The 25,236-nt window shown below is 40.4% G+C and overlaps 2 protein-coding genes across 2 annotated transcripts; both read left to right on the top strand.

Annotated features, from left to right (window-relative positions):
* Window positions 1-10,415: 10,415 nt before the first annotated feature.
* On the top strand, window positions 10,416-15,301 carry LOC117251808 (potassium voltage-gated channel subfamily E member 2). Its single transcript, XM_033618362.2, has 3 exons — window positions 10,416-11,116; window positions 11,557-11,834; window positions 13,819-15,301. Exons 2-3 carry the CDS (start codon window positions 11,805-11,807, stop codon window positions 14,143-14,145), a joined length of 357 nt encoding a protein of 118 aa, XP_033474253.2. The 5' UTR covers window positions 10,416-11,116; window positions 11,557-11,804; the 3' UTR covers window positions 14,146-15,301.
* Window positions 15,302-17,180: 1,879 nt separating this feature from the next.
* Window positions 17,181-24,440, top strand: casq2 (calsequestrin 2). The gene is made up of 11 exons (XM_033614165.2): window positions 17,181-17,685; window positions 20,418-20,502; window positions 20,582-20,682; window positions 20,787-20,898; window positions 21,377-21,450; window positions 21,528-21,658; window positions 21,752-21,797; window positions 21,896-21,950; window positions 23,518-23,618; window positions 23,709-23,783; window positions 23,880-24,440. The coding sequence occupies exons 1-11, from the start codon at window positions 17,449-17,451 to the stop codon at window positions 24,183-24,185; spliced, it is 1,323 nt and encodes a 440-aa protein (XP_033470056.1). The 5' UTR covers window positions 17,181-17,448; the 3' UTR covers window positions 24,186-24,440.
* The last annotated feature ends 796 nt before the right edge of the window (window positions 24,441-25,236 follow it).

The following is a 25,236-nucleotide window of genomic DNA, read 5'->3' as shown; positions in this document are numbered from 1 at the left end:
ATGGATGATTGCTGTATGGGAAAGAGCTTTAAATATCTTTCTTTCTTTCAGAGAGAATATACATTGTTATTTTTATGGATTTTATTTTTAGAGACTGGAAATAAAATTTCTGTGGAGACAAAATGACAAATGTGTTCTCATTATTCATTATGTGACAGAGGAGATAAGGGAGGAGCATTTCTTAATTTTTAATTTTAATCTTATTATTATTTAAACAGGTAGTCTCGTTGAGATCTGTATCTCTTTTTCAGGGGACCAGTGTACAAAAATAACATCCAGTTTAAACGTGGATGCCCATTATACATATTTAACCTTAAGAAAAGCAGTTGTAAGTGTGACTGAAAGCACAGCTTCATTCCATTTGCATTCAGTTCAGTGTGAACAAGAGATACAGCTAAAGTTCATATGCCCTGAGACATGACATTATAAGCAATGCATTCAAATACAACCAGAAAGCAGAGGTAACAAGACAGTTTTGCAGTGGAGCCTTACAAAGATATAACCAGTTTACAGTGTTTCTCCCATAAAGTCAGTTTTGCTAAACATGAACGAAACAAAGCGGCCTTTTAAAGTTTTTTTCTTGTAAAGTCACGTAACTTGTTGACTTGTGGTGGACTAAAGAGTATTACAACCCCAGAAACATTACTTTTTGATCACGTGGTCATCAGCTGGCTCCAAAGACATCTCAACATCTGTTCTAATGAGAGAGCAAAATGATTAGTCAGGGACCCAACTTCGCAATTAATCACTTGTGGTTATGTCGGTTATTACAACTCCTGAATGACTGCATTATGTGTCAGTGATATTCTGCAGCTTTTTCCTGCATGTGATTAGATGTCTTCAAACCTCTAAAGAGGTATGAAGGAATTCATACCGGGCTTGGGCTGCAACAAACCCACCCTCCCATGCAGTGTTTACAATATATGTTTTGGGGGCTTGTTGTTGACCAAGGGTTACATAAACCCCAGCACGGCCTTATTAATCCGCTCAGAGCCAAAAGAGCATTGGCTGATTTCAGGCTTCTTGCAGCCAATCAAAAAGCCAGGATCAGTGGCTTACAAATCTCCACTTCTTACCAGTTTAGGCCCATACATTCCTCTATCCTCAGTTTTCTCACATCTCTGTAATTTTACACGAGTGAGTAAAAGTGGATTTAATCTGTGAGCCTGTACTTTAAGATTTTATTCTATTTTTTTAGGAAGCATAGATGCGAGCAATATAATGATTCATATGGTTAGATAATGTGTTTACAAATACACTGTGTTTTTAAGAGCAACACAGCCAACACTGTTGTGGCATTTGCAGACCATGAAATGTCATGTCACTGATGTGCTATGACTCCTCATCACAGCGAGTTAAAATGTAGCACGCACACTCTAAAGGAGAGTGTGTGTGGGTAGCAGTTGGGACCAAATTGAGCAAATGACCTTGGCCTACTTTTTCTGACAGGTTTTTAGCAGGTGCCTTGACTGAGGCAGGTGAATAAATAACTTTATCATTAATTCGCTAAATGGAAAGCTTGTAGTTTCACCTGAAAACCCCACCTTCAGATCCTCACTTAATCTTAGGAAGAGCACATTCGTCTCTTGATAGTGTCAACGTTAACCTGTGCAGGAAGATGTGATTGTGCATTTTTTACTCTGTTAATGACTGACTTTTTTTTAAACAAGATGGACTTAATTCACCTCTGCTTAAGGATGCATGCCTTCAAGCATGTGTCAAGTCACTGATTAAGTGGATCACTGTAATGTTTCTGAGCTGATCCATGTCTTCTCTGTCCCTGAAAAGTTACTGATCCTATGGCATCAGTGCACCTATTTTCAGTAGTGGAAAGTATGTGTACATGTTTTAATTTAGCAAGGTTACATGCCAACATTTGCTAATTAGCAAATAGCACCAAATTCTAGTTTTGACTTGATGATAGGACTGGAGCAGGGGTCAGCAAACTTTACTAGACCTATTGTTTGCCAAAATAAGTGAAAAAGAAAAAAAAAAAATCTGTCTGGAGCCACAAAATATATTTGAGTCTTATAATGAAGGTAGGACAGCTTATACTTGTGCGTCAGCTCTCTGCAAACCCTACATCATTGTGAGCATTAGGGGTGTGCAGTGGTCAGTCAGTGTCACTCTGCAGTTACACTTCCAAAAAACTAGTCGGCTGCAGGGTTTCTGTGATGTGTTATAAAGTTTAGCTGATTCAAAACACACATTAAACATGGCTTAATAGAGACAATTTCAAACACAATTGGCTTCACTATAACTCGCAGCATTCACAGACAAACACTAGTCTTTTGCTGGACACATTTTCCCCACAAATACAGTATGTTAATGTTTTTAGTACAAGCCTATAGCATTTTACATTGTATAAATTAGTCTAGCAGCTAGTGGACTTTTTTCTCTACTCATATGAAGCCACGGACAACAGTGACATTTAAAAAAGGGAACGCTAAGTTGTGCAGGTGGATAGGTCTCAGGTAATAGAACTCATCTAACAGATACTGTACTCTACTTGTGCACAATAAACTGTGTTTGTATTTCCTCTGATTGTATCAAAGCTGTAGGCTCAGCTCTCTGTCATTGGTGTTTACACCACTGCTGTAAGACACAACACACACTTTGGGTTTGACAGCGCTGTAATTCAAACTAGTTTGAATTTTCTTTGTCACTCATCATTCCACGTCTTTTATATGCTTTGCCTACTCCTCCACTAACCCCCACCCAACTCATACCCTCCCTCTATACTGGAGGAAAGTAATGATATTGTCCTTGTGGAAAAGTACTGGCATCCAGGCCATGCTTTGTTCATTGTCTATTTTGGACCATGAAAACAGGAACAATAGCCTGAAACAAATGCTCCAAATAGCTGCACAGCATCAGAATGATGATATTATTAGATGGGGTTAATAAGGCTGTTTGCATTAAAATCTGTCAATAGCTATTGTGTAACATACATAAGAAATATTTTTAAATAGTTGTAATTTCATATGAGTGTAATTATTTATTGTATAGTTATTTTTCATACAGGCTTGCAAATTTGATCTAAATATTAAGACCTGCCAAAAAACTGCATAAGTCACACATTACAGATATAGAGGTACATTTCTTAGAATACACAACCATCTCTAGCATAATACCATATCAGTATTAGATGGACTCTGGAGATGCCATTTGTTTGCTTGATAAAAACAAGCTAAAATAGAAAAAGGCAGGTGTAAAACACAAGAATAAAAGTTGCAGTGCAGTGTAAGAAATTAATAATTATTTGATATAATAAAAGGCAGTGGCAAACAGAATAGTCTCCAGTTTTGATATAAAGGAACTGAGTGTTACAGCAGACCTGCAGTTTTCTGGGAGTTTGTTTGAGATATATGGTGTATAAAAACTGAAAGCTGCTTCTCTATGTATCTGGGGACCTGAGTCCCAGATGACCTGAGAGGTCTGGATGGTTCATATGGTAGCAGAAGATTAGAAATGCATTTAGACTCTAAACCATTCAGAGCTTTATAAACCAATAGTAGTTGAGTCAGGAACATTTTAGTCAAAGAAAACTTTATTTACATTTACAGTATTATATTTTGCAGTATGGCTCTGTTCTGGGGCCTCTCTTCCTTTCCTCGGGCCTATGCAGAAAGCCTCTTCCATGCGTCTACGTGGAACGCCTAAGGCGGAGAGAGTAAACCTCTTCATCTTTCCACATCGTCCGATCCTGATCCCACTGAGACATAAGTCCTTTAATCTTTGAGATATTGTAAAGGTGATACTATAATTATGGTAACACATTTTGTTGTTTTCCATTATCTGAGCCAGTGGAAGTATGTAGATGTGGAATGGAAGAGGCCCCACAATGGAGCCTTGGGGAACTCCACGTGACATTGTTGTCAGCAAAGATGTTTGATTACCTATAGACACAAAGTAGTCCTTATACTCTAAGTATTGATTAAACCAGGTTAATTCTGTGCAAGAAAGTCCCACCCAGTTTTCAGACTGAAATTCTGCCACTAGAAGATGACATTGAAAACCTCAACAAAAGCAGTCTCGGTGCCGTGGTGTGGTCAAAAACCTGACTGGAAAATATCAAAACAGTTGTTTAGTGCCAAGAATTTGTTCTGCTGTTGAAAAACAGTGCATCAATTATTTTAATTAAAAAGAGGTGGTTTGATACTGGCCTGTTACTGTTCACTAGTGACATGTCCAAATTGTTCTTTCTTAAGAGTGGCTTGAACAAATTAAACATAACCTATTTAGTCTTTAATTACATCTTATTGATAGTGTGTTAATATTGGCAGTGACTCAGCCTCCTCCCTAAATGAGGTCTTTTTATTATTACTGTTTTGGATCTTTCAGGGTTGTAATCATTTGGCAGGGATGCAAAACAAAGTTTATTCATGCCCAGAACTGATTTCCACTGGCAGCGCTTCCTGACATGCTGTCCTGCTTCCAACATGGCATACTAATCAAATGGTACAGGATGTGGGATGTTTGGGGTCAAAGTCTGTGAACCGTGGTAGGATTGATGACTGTCTGACAATACATTAGACTGTAAACAAAGACCAAAGTCCTTACCTGTGGAGGCGAGGTAAAGGCTGTTCCCCTGCATCCAGGGGTGTGCACATTGCATCTTGTTAAGCAGCGGAGGATGTGGCAATTGGGTTTATGAGACACATGCAAGAGTGCCTTTATAGCTCCATATGCCTTTCACAACAGTGAGGCAGTACCATTCATACAACAACTGGGTTTGATTGAGGCTAAGTGGCAGTAAGGCAGTTCAGAGGTGGAGAAAATGTGTGTCAGGCCTGCTTACCTCTCTGTCACAGAGCAATGCAAATTTCCCATCACTCCGACCAGGATTATCTGCTCAGTATCAGAACTCCGTTACAGGGAGCCCTGGGTACAAATTAAACAGCAGGAACACTCAGCACAGTCAACACTTACATTTGAAAGCTTGTAGGCCTCAGCGGGTTTCCTTAAGTGGCACCTTAATACTACAGAAGCTGCTCTTGAACACAGCCTTTTTGGGTGAAATTAGGATCCTACATCTCAGAATCCTTTGCTGTTGACTGGATGTGACTCTTGCGCTGGTAGTGAAGCTCACCCAAGCAGTTCTGTCAGGTACTGGGGGCCAATATGATACACAGATTTGATCTGAACACTGCTGTAAACACAGTTACTTAATTCTCAAAGTCAAAATATGTCCGTTTCACCAAGGTCTTCTTCCTATTGATGGAAGGCCCCGGGGCAGACCAAGAACACACTGGAGGGATTACATTTCTCATCTGGCCTGAGCTGGAAAGTGTTGCTGAGGAGAGGGATGCCTGGGGTGCTTTGGATGGACACTGGAGAGGAGAGTTGGTTTATGAGACTGACTGAGTGGTGATGGATAAGTATAGAATAGAGATAGGATTAGACAAGCCGTTAACTTCTTATTACTCCTTTTCATACATAAAATGTTAATTTATGTTACTTATTGAAAGTCTGTTGTATGTTATTTGGTTTTTTTGCACATACATGTTGTCTTATTTTATTTTTCAAATATCTAAAATAAAGTATATTAAGTTCAATTTAATTCAGTTTAATATATAGATATTATTCTTTCTGTTTTGTGTTTTGTTAGTATTTTATTTTAGTATCTCCAGAATATTGCAATTAAAGGATGAAATCACGTTTTTTCTGACTCTTCTTTATCACAAGTTACTTTTTCCTCTTTCTTTGCTATAGCAGGTTTGAAAGTAATGTTTTTGTTTTTCCTTCTGATTGGGATGACAACGGAAGCAGCCATGTAGGGAATGCGAAGTGACCTTTCAAATATACCACAAACACATAGTCAATGCATTCCTGTCATTCTCCATTCACAGCCCTGACTAAACTATGGCGGCATGCCTGGTATTCTTCCATTAATCCATGGAATAAGGCTTCAATGGCGAAAGGCAATATTTACCTCCCTTAGTAATAACAGCGGAAAGAATAGTGTCTAGGGCCGCAACATAATGAATGAGAATCAGTGAAGCATCCACTGATCAGGCCTTCTCTCGTCTGGGACAAACTGACCAATGACAACAAGTTTGTTTATTAGTGACAAAGTAACAACACAGCTGATACTATCACACGTGAACTGCTGATAAACAGTGACCTTAGTTTATGAGTAATGAAGCAAACTTTATCAACAGGTCTCATTCTTGCAGGTCATAATGTATAAAGAGAAAAACAATCCTGACCACATTTCACACGTGGCCCCTTGATAACATGTGACTGTAGGCACGTCAAAAGGGTGCAATATTTCCATCCTTCTTGTTTTCTTGCCCGAGCATGACCTAAATTCTTCTTCTAACATTATCAGTTATCAATCATTAACAACTATTGGAAAACAACTAAAAAATCTGTGGATCCATTTGGAATTTTACTGAAATAATAGTCAGCATAATAGCATTGGCAAAAGAGCAATAGTTTGTTGTTTATTTTCCCTATTTCTATTAAAAAAATCATACTCATTTCATCCATGCCTCACCTGCAGTGGCTCTATGTCCCCCTAGGGTGCTTGTCCCACAGTTTGAGAACCACGGGAAGAAAGTAAGTCTCAAATGTAGCCTAATGTACACTCAATGGCCCCTTTATTAGGTACACCTTGCTAGTACCGGGTTGGACGTCCTTTTGCCTTTAGAACTGCCTTAATTATTTGTGGCATAGATTCAACAAGGTGCTGGAAACACTCCTCAGAGATTTTGGTCCAGATTGACATGATAGCATCACACAGTTGCTGCAGATTTGTCAGCTGCACATCCATGATGTGAATCTCCCGTTCCACCACATCCCAAAGGTGCTCTATTGGATTGAGATCTGGTGACTGTGGAGGCCATTGGAGTACAGTGAACTCATTGTCATGTTCAAGAAACCAGTTTGAGATGATTTGAGCTTTGTGGCATGGTGTGTTATCCTGCTGGAAGTAGCCATCAGAAGATGGGTACACTGTGGTCATAAAGGGATGGACATGGTCAGCAACAATACTCAGGTAGGCTGTGGTATTTAAACCATGCTCAGTTGGTAGTAATGGGCCCAAAGTGTGCCAAGAAAATATCCCCCACACCATTACACCACCAGCACCAGCCTGAACTGTTGATACAAGGCAGAATGGATCCATGCTTTCATGTTGTTTACACCAAATTCTGACCCTACCATCTGAATGTTGCTAAACTCATCAGACCAGGCAACATTTTTCCAATCTTCTATTGTCCAGTTTTGGTGAGCCTGTGTGAACTGTAGCCTCAGTTTCCTGTTGTTAGCTGACAGGAGTGGCACCTGGTGTGGTCTTCTGCTGCTGTAGCCCATCTGCTTCAAGGTTGGATGTGTTGTTGGTTCAGAGATGGTCTTCTGCAGACCTTGGTTGGTTTGGACTTCAGCAAGTCGTCTTGACCATGTCTACATGCCTAAATGCATTGAGCTGCTGCCATGGGATTGACTGAGGAGCAGTTGAACAGGCTCTTCAGACACCCCAGACTGTACTAAACATATCTGATTTAACAGGAAGACAATTATTATAATTTTAAATCAGTCATTATTATCAGTATGTATGTGTATGCTGACCCCGAGCTCCAAGACAAATTTCTCTAAGGAGACCAATAAATGAACTAAACTGAACATCATATTAATTTTTACTTGTTTATATAATCATGTCCTCAGTCCATGAATGAACAAGTACATTCACACACTAACATGTGAGGTAACAGAACATGATTCATATGAGCATGTTCCTGCTTATGTGTGCATAAAAAGTGGACACAGCATATCCGGTCAATATGTGTGAATCTGCATTTCAGCATTTATGTAACATTTGAGCCTATCAGGGTTATGGTTTATGGTTCACCGGGTCCAGTGGCACTGCCCTCTGCTCTGCATATGTCAGACTTGCCTTGGGGTTTCTGTTGCTGTTCTGGTTTATCTCTGACCCCTGATGTTTAATTCAGCCAGGCTTGTGATGATGTCTGATGGCCTTTGGCTATTTCAGTCATAGCTTTGCTGTCCTTAGCTTGTTTACACCCAGCAGCACCTGAACATCACAATATTTTTGATGTACTTGGAGTTAATTAATATTTGAATCTTAACCTTTCTGCATATTTTCCTTGATCACATGTTGGTATTGTACATGCTAATCCATTATATTTATAACAGTCTCCGTAATTTATAGTTCATTTAATAGAAAGTTAAGAATATACAAATTTCATTATCTGCAAACATAGTGATGGAGCCAGGTGAGACAATGTGACCTAAACAGGGTAGCACAAAGATATGCATTTAAAGGTATTCCATGTAGGATTTCCCTAAAAAAGACCCTGGCTTTCTTCATATTTTACTAAGTTCAGTGCACAAGTGAGATTGGGACATAAACATACCGCCCAGGTACCAGACTGAAAGCAGCGCTCATCCAAGAGGGAGCCAAGAAAATACATTTCCAATACACCTCTGTCTTCCCCTGTTGGCTGGCTACAAAAGGTCATAAGGGTCATAAACATGGCCACCTCCAGGGCCACAATAAAAAATCAAAGAATATGTCAAATACACTTTTCCCAAAGATGGTTTCTATCACTTTAGGTAGTTCCTGTCACACTGATGTATGCCCAAGTGTTTGTTTTTCTGATAATTTTGGGGTAATTAGTTATTTGGTGCTATTAAAAGGAGGGTCGAAGTCATAATTAATAACTATATGTGCTATTCAATTGCCCACGATCAATGGTGCTGCTTGCGACTGGTTGGACAGCAGGAACTCAATACCATGGAGATCGCTACTGCACAGACTCTGGCTCCATATGTCATCACCAGCACAAGATGGCAGCGGCCCTATCCGAGATATTTTGGCTTCATTTTTGTACAGTGGGAGGAAGTGGAGACGTGTCATCCATCTTTATAGGCTACTTAGTGCCTTATTGCATTAAATATATATACAGTGGCATGCAAAAGATGGGGTACCCATGGACAAAATCTCTCATACTGTGAATAGATTAGTAAGTAGAAGATGAGCTGGTCTCCAAAAGGCATGAAGATGAAACATGCTTTTCAACATTTTAAGCAAGATTAGTCTATTTTTTTTTGTTTTGTATGATTTTAGAGTGAAAAAAGAAAAGGAGCGCCATGCAAAAGTTTGGGCACCCCAAGACATTTGAGCTCTCAGACAACTTTTAACAGAGTTTCAGACTTTAAGTAATTTGTTAGGGCTCTGGCTTGTTCACAATCATTGCTAAGAAAGGCCATTTGATGCAAATTTAAAAGCTTTATAAATACTCTGCTTCCTGAAACCTTGTCCCAACAATCAGCAGTCATGGGCTCCTCTAAACAGCTGCTTAGCACTCGGAAAACTAAAATAACTGATGGCCACAAAGCAGGAGGAGGCTGTAAAAAGATAGCAAAGTGTTTTCAGGTAGTTGTTTCATCAGTTTATAATGTGATTGAGAAAAGGCAGTTAACAGGAAGTGCAGAGGTCAAACTGAGGTCTGGAAGACCAAGAAAACTTTCCAAGATAGCTGCTCCTAGGATTGCTAGAAAGGCAAATCAAAACACCCGTTTGACTGCAAAAGACCTGCAGGAAGATTTAGCAGACTCTGGAGTGGTGCACTGTTCTACTGATGAAGTTAAAATATGACTTTCTGGACACAATGAGCATAAAAATATAAAAAGAATACCTGTCCATCTGTTAAACATGGGTGTGGATCAATCATGCTTTGGGCTTGTGTTGCAGCCAGTGACACGAGGAACATTTCACAGGTAGAGGGAAGAATGGATTTTGTTAAATTCCAGCAAATTCTCGAAGCAAACATAACACCATCTGTAAAAACAAAGCTGAAGATGAAGAGAGGATGGCTTCTACAACAGGACAATGATCCTAAACACACCTCAAAATCCACAATGGACGACCTCAAGCGGTGCAAGCTGAAGGTTTTGCAGAGAGGCTCTTACAGTCACCTGACCTACCTGTAAACAACAATAAAAATCTTTGGATTGACCTTAAAAGAGCAGTGCATGCAAGATGGCCCAAGAATCTCACATAACTAGAAGCCCTTTGCAATGAAGAACAGGTGGAAATCCCCCAAACAATAATTGAAAGACTCTTAGCTGGTTACAAAAAGCGTTTGGAAGCTGTGATACTTGCCAAAGGGGTCGCAACTAAGTACTGATCATGCAGAGCGCCCAAACTTTTGCTTCAGGTCCTTTTTTTGTTATTTTGAAACTGGAAAATATTGAATTATTAAGTAATCTGTGTCATCTTTAACCTCATGCCATTTGGAGATCAGTTCGTCTTCTACTTACTTTTCACAGTAAACTAAATTTTCATTGTGGGTGCCCAAACTTTTGCATGCGGCTGCACTGTATAATGATATTTAAGATTTATTTTATAGTTATTTAAGATTTGTCTACAGTTTACTGTTCTGGGTTATTTTACTTAATACATAATGTGGGAAAGAAAACAAAGCTGTTCAGGTTGATACAGAATCTCTTGCTTTTATTGTGGAAAGCATCAGATGTCCTGGTCTCCTGGTGTCAGTCTATTTCAACACACATTGTGTTGTAATGTTCTTCTTTCATCACACTGAGCCAATGGAAAAATTCCAGATTCTTTTTTTAATTCTAAATTGTGAAACATCAACATGGACAAAAAACTCACTTAACCACATATGCACATGCAAATTTTGATTTCCATAAGGCATGTTTTGCATGAGATTTTTTTTGCATAGAACAGTTTAAAAATTTGCAAGAGATATTGCACATCAGATAAGGGGCTTTTCTGTCCCCCTTTGTCATCCTTTCCCTTCCCTTTAGGCTGCTTTTTCACCTGTTACAGGCTCATTTTCAGCTCCAGTTTTCTGCGTTTATGTATGTGTTTCTTTGTGCTTATGCTCTTTCCACATACTGTCGCCCCTATTCTCTTGTCTCACTTTACAGAGCAGAAAGCCGGCAAAGCATCCACCCGCTGGCGCCGCACAGAAAAACATAAATGATCCCAGGCTGATCAGAGATGGTGGGAGTCATCTGCTCCAGCAGTGTGGCTCTGAGGGGGAGAGACAGCAACTAGGATCCTGTTTCAAGCATTCTTGCCAGACAGATAACACACTGAAGTGTCCTTGAGCAAGACAATGTATCTTTATGACTTCAGGGTGCAGCTTTGTGACTGACACTGATACCTCATTTGAACTCAAATGAAAATCACGTGTTTGCTTCCCCACGGTAGACAAACAATATAATATTGAAAATAATCATTGACACATTTCACTAAAAAATACATGACTGCATGTGTACACGAATCTAAGATGTACTTCATTTTGCTGCCGTCTAGGGAGAGCTACAACAAATATACTATAGACTGTCTATGTCCCCTTGTAGTGAGCTCCCTCTGTGGGTGCAGATGGGGAATTGCAGGCAAATAAACACTAACAAGCCACTCTCAAACCATAGTATTTAATTTCCTGCTCTGTATTTGATGCTGTTATTTGGATTTTAATGCATATATTAATGTATTTTGCATGTATGGGTATGTCAGGTTAAAACGACTTTCAGCTCTTAACTTTTCCTTATCAGATAGAGGAAATACCAACACTTTGTATGCCTAACATCGTCAAGGTCATGCCCCTTTCCTTCTCACCCACACACACAATAAGTGAACACACACGGTTTAGCCAAGCAGAAAAGATTAAAAAAGTAAACACAGTATGAGCAGTGGTCGACTGTTTCTATGAGTTAATGACTTTGTTTCTTACTGTAACCAGCTGCTGTCTCTCTCAGTTCCTCTTTATTTTTCACATTTTCACGCCAAGGTGACCAATATCATGATGCGGCCTTTGAAAACCTGGCAGAAGGTTGGTACCGTAAAATGAAAAATACTGTATTTTTCATTTCTGTTTAGGTAAACGATCATATAATTTAAGGCTGCTGATCCTGTTTGTCATGTTCTCTTGGCTGTAGAACTGCGCTTAAATGAGTGTAATTTGGTAGGCAAAATTATTTTGAAGCAATCAAATATCAGCGTGGGTACTGATGATTTGGCTTTTTTTTTTTTAAAGCTTGATTACTTGTTGCATGCAGCTTTAGAGACTCATAACACAGTATTGATTTCCAGATTCAGCTGATGTTCCTTACTGGCCTTCAAAGCAATATGATCCACCTTTTTTAGCAGTGTTTGCTGTAGTCACTAAATTACAACACAGTTTAAAGGTCCTAAAGCCTACAGAGTCCTGATGAAGCAGATTAGCTGCGTTTTTGAATGTTAAAGAATGTTAGTTTGGATTTTTTGAAGTTGGGTTGTATGACGTACTTATCCATAGTCAGTATTACATATAGTAGATGACAGTCAGTGTGCCCCCAGTTTGAATCTCCTGCTGTGAAGGGGTAAGCAACAAAACTAAAAGATAAGTATCAGTTGAAGGGTATGCTATATTTAGAGTATTTTCACAGCTTTACCTTTCTGTCAGATAGCCAGTTTTGATGGGGAAGGTGTTATCGGCTACAGTTCTCCATCTTTGCTCTTGTCAAAGCCACGATTCCATTGACAAACCCAATAATTTTAGCTCGCTGTACACAGGAGCTGCTGGTGTACCGCTGTTTTGATCAGTTAGTTGGTTTGTGTTATTGTGTGACTTTGGTGAATCTGAACTGACCCTTTTAAACGACAAAGTCACACAATAACACAAGCTAACTAACAGATTGAGGCAGGGGTAGACCAACAGCTCTTCTGTACAGCAGTGTTAAATCATTGTTTTTCTCAATGGAGTCTGGCTTTGAAGAGAACAATATAACTGCTTCATTTCCAACACATTCTCACTCCAACCTCGTCACATATCGACGTTTGGTCATGGACTTTACATGTCCAGATATGACTTGAAAGGTACCCTGGGTGCATTGGATGTTGACGTTCTGGGACGCCGTGTCAACTTCTGCCTGTTGCATGCATTGTCTTCTTTCAAAATACACTTCCATTTACACAGGAAATTCTCTTAAAATATAACCACACAGTAAAACACCATGAATGAATGTTTTTTTTGCCGTTAACAACTAACGCACCTGGTTAGGTTTAGGCAACAAAAGCACATGGTTGGGTTAAGAAAAAATAACAGGGTTTGGCTTTGTAATCTTATGGGACGAGAACATCGACTCCCGGGTTAAAGTCTGTATTTGTTGGATTTTGACAACCTTGGAGTGAGACCAGATTGTCATTTCCTGTTGGAAATCAATGTCTAACATTAGGGTAAAGCCGTAAAAATATTCTGAATATGCTGTACACTGGAACTGATATAGACTTTTTTAGGTGGGACTTTTTTTAGGCGGCTAAAATATATATGTTTTGTCTAACCCCCTCTCAGCAGTAGACTGCTTAGCCTCCATGTCGGACTCCAGCCTGCTTCTCCAAACTGGGGGCGTACCAAGTGATAGCTATTGTAAATGATATACTGTCTATGGATAAGTACCCCATACAACCCCTCTTAAAAAAACTATGAACTATCCCTTTAAATTCCTGACTAATAAGAGCTACGGTTGTTTTTTCTTTATCTTAAATCTAATCATTGCTTATTTAGTCTTGCTTACTTTTGTCTACTGCTGCAGAGAAATACTTACAATATGAAGTTTTCAGAGGCTTGAAGAAATTTTCCCGTGAAATGGGTGCATTATTTGTTTACTGACAGTTGTTGGGTTACTTTAAATCTACTTTTTCCTCTCTTCTGCATGCTGCAGAACTGAGTTTACACAAGTCTAACGTCTGAATTTGGATGCTTCATAGACAAGTGTAATATGTCTTAAACTTTCTGGAAATAGCAGCAAATAGTTCTTCATATTTCCTCCAACTAGATGAGTGCATCTGATTGGTCCAACCTGACCCTCCACCTGGAGGACTCCCTGACCAGTGCTTTGAGCCATTATCTGGACAGCTGGAGGCGTAATGCGACAGCTGCAGCCGACGCTCTGGATAAGACTCTGGCTGAAGAGAACTTCAGGAACGTCATCTGGTATCTGGCAGTGATGATCGGCATGCTGGCCTTCATTATTGTGGCCATCCTGGTGAGCACAGTCAAATCCAAGAGGGGGGAGCACTCTAATGACCCCTACCACCAGTACATCAAGGAGGAATGGACTGCTCAACAGGGTGACGTTGTGACCAACTATGGAGCTAGATAATGCAAGACTCACAGCAGATCATCATTATCATCAGGTGCAGCCAAGACAGTGGAGCCTGTCTGGATGTAGAAACAGCTCCTTGTCAGTCACCGTATGCAAAGCAACAGAATGAACGTTATATTCTTAATATAAGCTTTTTATAGAAAATAATAGGTGTAATCCTTTTGTAATCACCAACATTTTGATTAGCAACTGTAATTTAATCACATTTTTTTTCCTCTGTAAGGGATTACAATTATATTTATTTTTTAATTTAATCACATAACTTGCTACTGCTAATCAGAATAATAAAGTCTACTCAATATTGTATATCTAACTTGTGCTTAGCTCTATAAACCTCTAGATATTATAGATATTATAACACTTTAGACTAACATCAATAATACCTTTATGCCATAGGCCTGTCAGATGAACTCAAGTACCCTGTTACTGACACCACCTGTGATCCTCCATATGTGCTCATTCTCTGACATGTTTGTGACATATGAACCTTCTAGGATCCTGGGGACATTTGGGGCTGGCCTACTGACCGTCCCAAAGGTCAGAGCAAAACACAGTGAAGCAGCGTTTTGTTATCATGCAGCACAGTGTTGTTAGACAAGCCCCGACTCTGACCACTTTTAGGTCAAACCTAAAAACATTTCTTTTTTACACTGCCTACTCACTCAAATTTAAATGATCTCTTTATCTTTGCGCCTCTTGTCTGCACTTTTGCCATTTTTAATAGTGATTTAAAAAAAATTGTAAATCATTTAGTAAGTAATTTGACCTTTTATATACATTTTTTCCTCATTACTCTCGTCTGTATCCTCTGTAAATCACTTTATATTGCCCTTGTGTATGAAATGTGCTGTACAAATAAAGCTGCCTTGCCTTGCCTAAATTAATTAAGATTTTGATGTTATTTAACACTGCTGATTATATAAAAGTGAATGTTGTCACTATAAAGTTTCATAGTGATCATAATATAACAATATTTAAAAGGGCTGAATTCCATTTTTTCTTCAGTTCAAGGGCCCTGGTATTGTCTCACTCACTGTCTTGGACACTTAAATAGAACCATCGTTAACGTTATTAGTAAGACCTGTGCTTTTCCTGCTGTGACAAGACAACATGTCTGCTGTGGAAAAAAGCCTATTGACAATAAATAAACCAGAGATCAGCCTGTTACCATTTGGAGTATTTGTGTGTTTATTTTTTGCAAAATTATTATATTATATGCAGTGTTGGGTAATAATAAACTACATGTATATAAACTACTATTTTAACTACATGTTGCAGGAGCTCGCTGATCTTTCAACTACACTCATATTTGCAGAGTGATTCAAGTATTAGTAGTTACTTTTTTGCCATATTTTGTGTAGTTAACTGCTGAAACTACACAATTATCTGCCATAAAGGGAAGCAAATGTTCAGAGAAGTTGTTGCATGCTATTTAGAAGTTACCTGACTAGCTGGCCAATCTGGCTTGGCGCAATATCTCCTCCTGGATTCTGGTTTTTAAAAAGCAGGTGTCTGACTGATGGACATTGTTTGCAAAACATAAGCTGACAGTACTCTTACTTTGTCATAAATAGTGGGGTATTTTATTTATTTTTATTTTCATTTTTTTCTTATCTATGCAGGGGTGCAGCAGTCTCTGTGGCCCTTCTGCCCTTCCTCTCTTGTGCTATCTCTGTCACACACCTTTCAAATTTTTTTTTTATCACAAAGTCAGTTTGCTTTCTTCCACTCTCCTTCCTTCCTTCCTTCCTTCCTTTCTTTCTTTCTTTTCTTTATTGGAACCCTTATTTCCCTTTCTTGGGGAAAGACATGACACATGACAGGAGTATGCTTGTGCACCAGCAGCATAATCAGTCACTGACTTGACTGAAAATACTTTTCATCCCTGTGTTTTCAAGGGCCCCCATACCATTGGAGTGCTGTGTAATCAGTTCCCCTCCCTCACTATGACGCCACTGCATGTGTGTAAAACTTTTAATGACACTTGTAAACTCAAGTGAGTGGCATTCTATGCTGGCATGTGACTTTTTGTATTATATTTTGTTATAATTTGATACCACCGTCAATTCTGTCTTTTTTCTGTAGTTCAGCTTCTTTCAGTGTGAACAGATTGGTACCTCACAAAGCTGTGTTTTCAAAGTAGCTTCCCTAACACTGATTATATTTTTTCTTAAAAGCTGAGATACGGCATAATTCACACATCCCCTTGAAACTGTGGAAAATACCCACTGGGATACAAGTACCTCTGTTTGGGAATCCCTGCATGTCTTAATTAAGCAGGTCATACTTTGTTTTCACCTGCAGAGGGCAGAAGAGGCTCCTTCTTAAGCAGCTAGAGAACTATTGTACTTCAGAATGGAGGTGAAGAAGACTAAAGAGGAAGGCAAAAATAGAGGTGCAGCTGCTGCGGCTTTGTCAGTGTTGTAAAAATGGTGAGTGTGAAGACTAAATATAGAGTTGAAGAGGAAGATCTTTGAGTCAGTGTGCAGGTTTGTGAAGAGTGAAATTAGGAAAGTTGTTTAGAAACCAGGAAGGCACAACCAACATGTTTTTATAGAAAATAATATATACACTTCATGGTCCAATGCACATGCTAAACTCATGAGACCACATCTGCAGAGCGACCACCACACACAGATTATTAGAGCTGCCCTTTGCACACCTGTTGCTGTCACTTAAAATACACCATCACTCTCTGCTCTTGCACCAAACCAAACATCCACTGTGTTTTTGGTCCTTACAGACTTAAACACCTCAAAATAACTGAACCCTTCAAATCTCCAGGGCTCAACTCCCTCCTCCCACATCCCCAACTCCCTCAAAGAGACATCACAGAGAGCAAGAACAGTACTCACTATTAAATCCCCCGGTGCTATCTCTCTTTCTCACTTGCAGCTTTATTTTTAGCTTTCAAACAACTGGTCTCCTAAAAATGGGCCTGTCCTGCACAAGAAGTGGGAGAGGAGTGCTGCTATGTATGGTATCCACTCCCCCAGCACCTCACAGGCCCGACAGTGCTCCTCATTTGCCTTTGTGTCTGCAGAGAGAAGGCTTGAAGGAGTGCTCACGGGGAGAAACAGTTGCTAGGTCCTGAGGATGCTTTTAGAAGTTGGATTTCTCTGCACGACTTGGGATGCTTGAGAACTGCTGCTGACGGACCAACTTTTATCTGCAAAACTTTTCTGCGGCATTTCCTACACTCCCCTTCCTCCTCTAAAGGGCTTAGGTGACCTTTTTGATTGTGCAGTTTTATACCGTGAAACTGAACCCAAACTCGGGGGTGTGTGGTAGCTCCGCACCATGCTCTCCCTGTGCTTGTTCCTGCTCTCCTGCCTGAGCTTTGTGCCTCTGGCCCCGGCCGAGAAGGGCCTGGAGTTCCCACAGTATGACGGGAAAGACCGCGTCCTAGACATCAATGACAAAAACTACAAGAAAGCCTTGAAGAAGCACAGCATGGTGTGCTTGTTCTACCATGGGCCCATACCAGACAACAAGGAGCTGCAGAAAAAACACCACATGACTGAGCTGGTGCTGGAGGTAAAGTATTAAGAAGAGGGGAAAAGCAGGTACAGAAGAGGTGCCGGGGTGCATTTAAGAGACAGGACAGAGGAAGAAGAGCATGGATCAAATTTGAAATGTTTAAAAAAGGTTGTCACTACAGGAAATGGAGGAGAGAGAGAAAATGGAAAGGACATGGTTTGTTTTGGTGGCAGTGTTATGAAGGAAAGGACACTAATAGTTCAATAAACCAGACACATATAAAAGATTTAGAGTATAATAACTCCATATCAGTGCCCAAATAATCAGAGAGCCAGCTGGTGAGATATAAAACTCCAAATCTTTCCGTCTTAATCTTTGCATGTGTGAGTTTCGTCAAGGTCAATGTGTATCTGTACGCACTGTATTTCATCGCCTTAATTCAATGTGCGCTTCTGTCTCCTTATAAATACATCACCCTAATTCTCCCTGTGGTTCCCCTCCACAGGCAGAAACAGACCAAGAGCTCATGTGTATTATGTTTTAGAGCGATACATCTGAAGGGCACAGCTACTTTCTCCTCTGTTGCAGTATTTTGGTAGTCTTTGTTGGGGGGTGAAAGCAATCTAAAACAGCTTGGACTTATTTTGCATTCAGGCTCAGTCAAACAGCTGGTGCCTGACGTCCAATTGATAGACTAAATTAATCTCTTTGTTAGAATCCCATACAGTAGGGAACAGTGTGCACTGTGCCCTGTCTCATGTTACACATGGCTGAGGGTGAGTTGCTCTCTGATCTGCTGAAGGTAATCCGAGCCCAGTCATGCAGTCCTGATATTAGCCTCACTTATTTGACACAGCACAGGTGGGCCATGTTGCTACAGAGTCAGGCACTCACGTACGGTTACTGTGCACAATGATGAACTTCTTAAAGGTCACATAATATTTGACATATTTGCTGATTTGTCCCAAATATTTAGAACTTGCAGATGGTTTAGCAGCTTTACAACCTGTTTGAGATCTGCTGACTTCATCTTTGTTAGCGGAAAAAACTCAAAGGTGCAATTTAATTCTGCACTGCCATTGTTGGTGCATTGTTAGGTTTGTTGGTGCCACCAACTGTAGATCAGTGGAATAGCGTGAAACAGACGGCAGGACCAAGCTGCGACCTCCAGGGCTGAAAAATGACGCAAACGCTGAAGTGCCAAAAAAACCCTGCAGCTCTTTGAACAACCACTTGAGGCTGGCTCCAGAAGCAAGTCAGTCCTGATAATGTCAAAATGGCCAACTTTACAGTGGTACAAAAAAAAGTTTCAGTCTCTATAGCTACTTTCCCCTTCACGACAACTACACAGGGAAGTTAATTTTTTTTTTTTTATCAAGGCTTAAAGTTATGCAAAATTAAGGGCAGGCTGCTTTGAATGACAGGTTGTCTGCCAGTGTATTAGGTCAGATCTACCCCTCACTCCTCCTGAACTCCACCCTCTTGTCCAAATGTGATCACCTCTGGTCACTTCTGGCTCCAAAAATCTAAGATGGTGACAATCAAAATGCCAAAACCAGAAACTTCAAAGCCACAAACCAATGGCTGATGTCACGGTCTCTACCTCCAAGAGCTAACAGGGAGTTAGCTTAGCATAAAGACTGGAAAGAAGCAAACACACGCAGACTGAGAAGCCGATAGTGTCCTCAGTCAGATCCACCCATCGCTCCTCCACAGTGCCGGCCTCTTGTCCAAATATGGTCTGTGTGGTTTGGGGGGCACCATCACGGCTAAAAATGCTGCTGGTGTCTCACTAAAAAACAGCTAGTTTTGTTTGTCGGTCTCAAACACTGGTTTGCAGCTTGGCAGCCATCTCACCAAGGTGTCAACCCATCGACCATCCCCCTCACCTCCTGACTACAAAGTCAGCTCATATGCATATAATCAGACGAACGCCACTTAACTTGTAGAAATGTTGATATGACACATGATATGAAGCATACAAATTGAAGGTATCCATGATTTGCAGAAACGTACAATGCCAGCATTTTCTTTTGGACTGGGCCGTTGCATAGCGGTTAAAACTCCACAGAACACCTTTAACTTTAAGCAACCAAAGCTTGTCTCTGTGCACTGAAGACAAGGGTGTAGGTTTAGTTTAAACGTTGAGGGGGTGGGATGGGGGACACAAAGCCGGAGCAGGAAATTTTGAGCGTCAGACATTTAATATCCTGCATTCTGGTGTATTTTCCTGCATCAGTTTGAGCCTTTATTGCAGTAATTTCTTTATTTTTAGCAAAATGAGCATCCTCTCGATCTTTACTACTTACTTTGCACATTCTAAATATTGAGGAGGACATGTCCCCTGCATCCCCCGTGAAATCTATGCCTACGACTGATCACAACACATTAATCATAGAGTGGACAACCTTGTTCTATTCGTGGCAAGAGGATCTCACTTTTCTCACCTACTGTACTTCCCAGAACAATTGCCACAACAATTATATATACTGTAGCTTTGGTTATATTTAGAACAAGGCAGCCTGGGTGATTATGTAACCATGTCTCCATGGCTCCTGCAGCTTGAGCACCTCTGTCATATTGCCAACTTTGGGATTCTTAAGACCTTAACCAAACCTGCAGTCAAGCTCCCGTTATTTATTTAATTCACAAAAGCTGCCTCGATGAATATTTCAACTGACCTGGGACTTTTTGTTCTCAGAGCTCAGAACGGAAACGGATATTTGTCTTATGTGATCTGTCTTGTTCGTAGCATTTAGTCCATCATGATCTCTTTCTTTTGGCTGCAGCTTGTAGCTCAGGTTATGGAGGAGAAAGACATTGGGTTCGGAATGGTCGACTCGCACAAAGATGTAAAGGTGGCAAAGAAACTGGGTGAGTATATGAATACAGCATCACATATCTGATTGATACTTGCAGCAAAATCCTGAAAGTTGTGTGCCCTCAATCACAGGCCTGGAGGAGGAGGGCAGTGTGTATGTCTTCAAGGCCGATCGGGTGATTGAGTTTGACGGCTTGCTCTCGGCTAACATTCTGGTGGAGTTCTTATTGGACGTGAGTAGCCTGATTTAAGAGGAGATTCCCAGCTGCTAGCACCAATCAACACCAGTCTCGTCAAGCTTACTCTGTTGCTTCTCTCTCTGTCTGCATGGCTGTAGCTGTTAGAGGAGCCGGTGGAGTTGATAGGAAATGCTTTGGAGCTGAGGGCCTTTGATAGGATGGAGGAAGACATCCGCCTCATCGGCTACTTCAAGAATGAGGACTCTGAGCGTGAGTGTGTGATGCATGTTTGTAAAATGTTTTGCTGTCTGAACACAGCTCTTGTTAGCTGGGTCTGTGATGGGCTCTCTGTGGCTCATGCCTTCCATTATAACACAAGTGCATTTTAACCCCCTCATCTCCACGGGATTTACAGATCCATTTTTACCACTGTTGCACAAACAGCTGCCACTGCCTGCTCCCATCTCACATGCTGTGGAAGAACTGAATCTAGAGTAGTATACTTGTGGTGATGAGCTGCAGCTACATCCTGTCTGACCAACTGTGGGAGCATTAAGTGGAGGTCAAAGTTCAGCTATTTCCGCTCCCGTATGTGCAAATGTCATGTATACAACAGCCAGAGGAAGCACAAACAGATGTGTCACTAGGAAAACACGAGTAGAGCTAAATCCTGTTGCTTACAACACAATACAGTCTAATAACACTGTATACTAATTCCTTCTTTCTCCCTGCCCTCTTTCATCCCCAGACTACGAAGCATTTAAAGAGGCTGCAGAGCAGTTCCAGCCCTACATTAAGTTCTTTGCTACATTTGAGAAATCTGTAAGTAACAAACAAACAAACAAACAAGTAAGCTGATGCCTCATTTTTCTTGACTGATCCGTGCTTTGTTGCTTCAGGTGGCCAAGGAGCTGACACTGAAGCTGAACGAGGTGGATTTCTATGAGCCCTTCATGGAGGAGCCAGTCACCATCCCGGGCAAACCTCACTCTGAGGAGGAGCTGGTAGAATTTATAACCGAACACAGACGGTAAACACACAGTTTTGTTTTTTGTTTTTTTTTACTTTAGGTCTGTTTTATAAATACTTACTCTAACCTTTCATGTGTTTTCTGTGCTGTCAGACCTACTCTGAGAAAGCTGCGTGCAGAAGATATGTTTGAGACCTGGGTGAGTGATTGTCTGGCTGTAGACATTAACAAGTTTAAATTTAGTTTTCCCAGACACTTTTAGTAACATGACCTTTATACTTGTCTTCCTCTCTGAAGGAGGATGACATAGAGGGCATCCACATTGTGGCTTTTGCAGAGGAGGAGGACCCAGGTAAGGGTTTGCTATATGCAGTGCCACTGTTTTATTTTGAAGGGGATAAACATCAATCTGTAGAACATATAAACACTGGAGATTTACAGCAAATGGCTTGATAACTCTTGTGTGACATTCAGTTAATAAATCAAACTTTATATATTTAGCACCTGTCATACAAGTGAGCCTTTATGTGTCTTAAAAATGCAGTTGCTAACAAGTGGCTAAATGAGACTACAGGACATCATCATGCCCATGCTCATGTGACCATATTGTAGTTAGTTTATAGCCTTACATTGGCTTTTGTACTTCTGGCAATTGCATGTATGCTTTAAAAATCATAAGAATAGTGTTTATTTGTGAATATTATCTTGCTGAACAAAACAGTAAGCATGAACTTGTTTGCCACAGAGCTTATTTTCTGCTCCAATCCAAAATCCACTGGAAAAAAATCGCACTGGCTTTTTGTCGAGGGAACCAGGGGAATGCTAATTTCAGAGTTGGTCTACAAAAATGTTATCCTTGCAGCACTCTATAAACCAGATAAAACACTAATAAATAGAACAAAGACAAACTAATACAATAGAATGCAGAGCAAACAAAACATTTAATAATAAGAATATTAAGATGTAAAAATCTAATAATGTAATGACAATGGCCATAAAACATCCTTTTGAATAAATTATAAGTCAACACAAAAACTGAAAGGCAACAAATGTAAAGGCTTCATAGCAATCATTTCAATTTTACTTTGAGTAAACTTATGTTTGTACTGAGCCGCAAACTGCAGGGTTGAAAAATGAAGCCAAGGCAAAAGTGCAAACGCATGCAGTTCCTCAATTGGCCACTTGAGGCTGGCTCCAGAAGCGAGTCAATCCCCATAAAATGCCCAACTGAACAATAGAAATAAACATGTAAACAGCCTGGTGCAAAAACAGTTTTGGTCTCTACAGCTAATTTCAACATTCATGCAACTGTGGCTGTGCGTGGCTACTTGGAGTGAGCTGTGTGCTAGGTATATTAGGTCAGATCTACCCCTCACTCCTCCCAAACTCCACCCTCTTGTCCAAATGTGATCACCTTTGGTCACTTCTGGCTCCAAAATCTAAAATGGCGACAATCAAAATGCCACACCATAGGCTTCAAAGCCACAGACCAGTGGTTGATGTCATGGTGTCTACTTCCAAGAGCCAACAGGGAGTTAGGTTAGCTTAGCACAAGACTGGAAACAGGGTGAAACACTTCAAAACTGAGAAACAGGGAGCCATGATCATTGTGCTGGGTGAACAGTTATTTTTCTTCAATCTTTATTTTTTATTAGTGAGCTTTAGAGATGCTGGTAGGCAGATTTTGTTACCTTTGGACAGAGCCAGGCTAACTGTTCCTCTTCTAGTGCTAAAACGAGGCAACTGGCAGCTGGCTGTAGTCTAGTATTTCATTTACAAACATGAGAATGGTGCCATTACTCTCATCTAACTCCTGGGAAGAAAGGAACAAGCATATTTCCAAAATTGTCAAACTATTTCTTCAAATATTTCAGCTGCAGAGTTTTATATAACTCAATGTTATGTGCAAATACTTCCAGATGGTTACGAGTTCTTGGAGATCCTGAAGGAGGTGGCAAGAGACAACACCCACCTACCTGACCTCAGCATCGTCTGGATCGACCCTGATGACTTCCCCCTGGTGAGCTGTCAAATAAAAAAGAAATTATGGAGAAATATTTAGCTACATGCTGCATGTCTAATGGTATTTTTTGTTGGTGACCCCTTTCAGCTGATCCCCTACTGGGAGAAGACCTTCAAGGTGGACCTGTTCAGACCACAGATCGGAGTTATCAATGTCACAGATGTGAGTCACCCGGGCACCCTGTCTGACGTGATGAGAGTGTTGTGTTGAGTTTGTCCTGACAGTGTTTGTCCATTCTGTCGGTGTGTCTGTGAGCAGGCCGACAGCGTGTGGATGGAGATGGACGATGAGGAGGATCTACCCACTGCAGAGGAGCTGGAGGACTGGATCGAGGATGTTCTCTCTGGCAAAGTTAACACTGAGGATGATGATGATGACGACGACGATGATGACAATAAAGATGACGACGATGATGATGACGACGATGACGACGACGATGACGATGACGACGATGATGATGATGATGACGACGACGATGACGATGACGATGACGATGATGACGAAGACGACGACGACGATGACGATGACGATGACGACGACGACGATGATGATGACGATGAGTAATCTAGCCTAGCAAACTAGCCTAATGCTAGTAAGTGTTGACTCTTCTGTGTTTTTCTTCAGGCTGAGTTCAACATGGATTTCAGATAAACTACTGTACAGTAAAATGACTTTTCACAAATAAAACAATGTCAGATTTGTACTGAATATTTCTGCTGATATTAATAAATCTATTTAATATCCAAAATGTCTTTTTTGACAATGTAAATAAGCCTGGAATGGGTTTTAGGTTTTGAAATAAAGAATATATATACTTAAGTTTCTGGACTACTCCACATTATTATGGTGGCCCTAAAAGCACAATGCACTGCAATTTATGAAAACAAATGCAAACAGACTCTACTCAAGCAAATAAAGAAACATCTTCACCAATATGATGACATGTGAGCAACATTTAGAAGAAGCACTGCAAATACAGAAATGCTCTACATGAAGTTCACATCACAGCTGATGGGTGAGGCTGCTGTTTCACGAGCGATGCAAATATTGCCTCAGTTGGTTAGTTTTTGGTCACCTACCAAAGGGCCACTTGCTTTTACTTTATCTTGCTGTCAGATAGCCCTTTCTGGTGAGGAACTGAAGTTACAAATATCAATGTTCACCTCAGGGTGATAAAGCTCCTTATTATTTCAGAGTAAAGACTGGAGTCTAAAATATCAGTAAAACATTATGCAGCAGGACGTTCTCCTTTCTTCTCTTACCTGACCTGTCATGTTGAGAACCCTCTATGTGATATATGCCAAAATAAATAGTTTACTTTTACACTTTAATTACATTTTGCCAATAATACACTTGCACTTTTACTTGAGTGAAATGTTGAATGCAGGACTTACTTGTAGAGGAGCATCTTTACATTGTTGTACTGGTAATTTCATTTAAATAAAGGATCTGAATACTTCCTCCCCCGCTGAGCAGCACTTTCAAAACCTAATCTCTTTTACTTATAATCTCTTCAGTTACATATGTTGTGGCTCATTGTCCTCAGTGTCCATAAACCAAACTGGGTGGTAAATATGTGTTTGCATTTCTCTTTGCTTTCATTCTCCAGTGCCCT

This window comes from Epinephelus lanceolatus, chromosome 14 (genome assembly GCF_041903045.1).
Source record: "Epinephelus lanceolatus isolate andai-2023 chromosome 14, ASM4190304v1, whole genome shotgun sequence".
In the NCBI taxonomy this organism is placed as follows: Eukaryota; Metazoa; Chordata; class Actinopteri; order Perciformes; family Serranidae; genus Epinephelus; species Epinephelus lanceolatus.
This window is presented reverse-complemented; position numbering and strand designations above follow the sequence as displayed.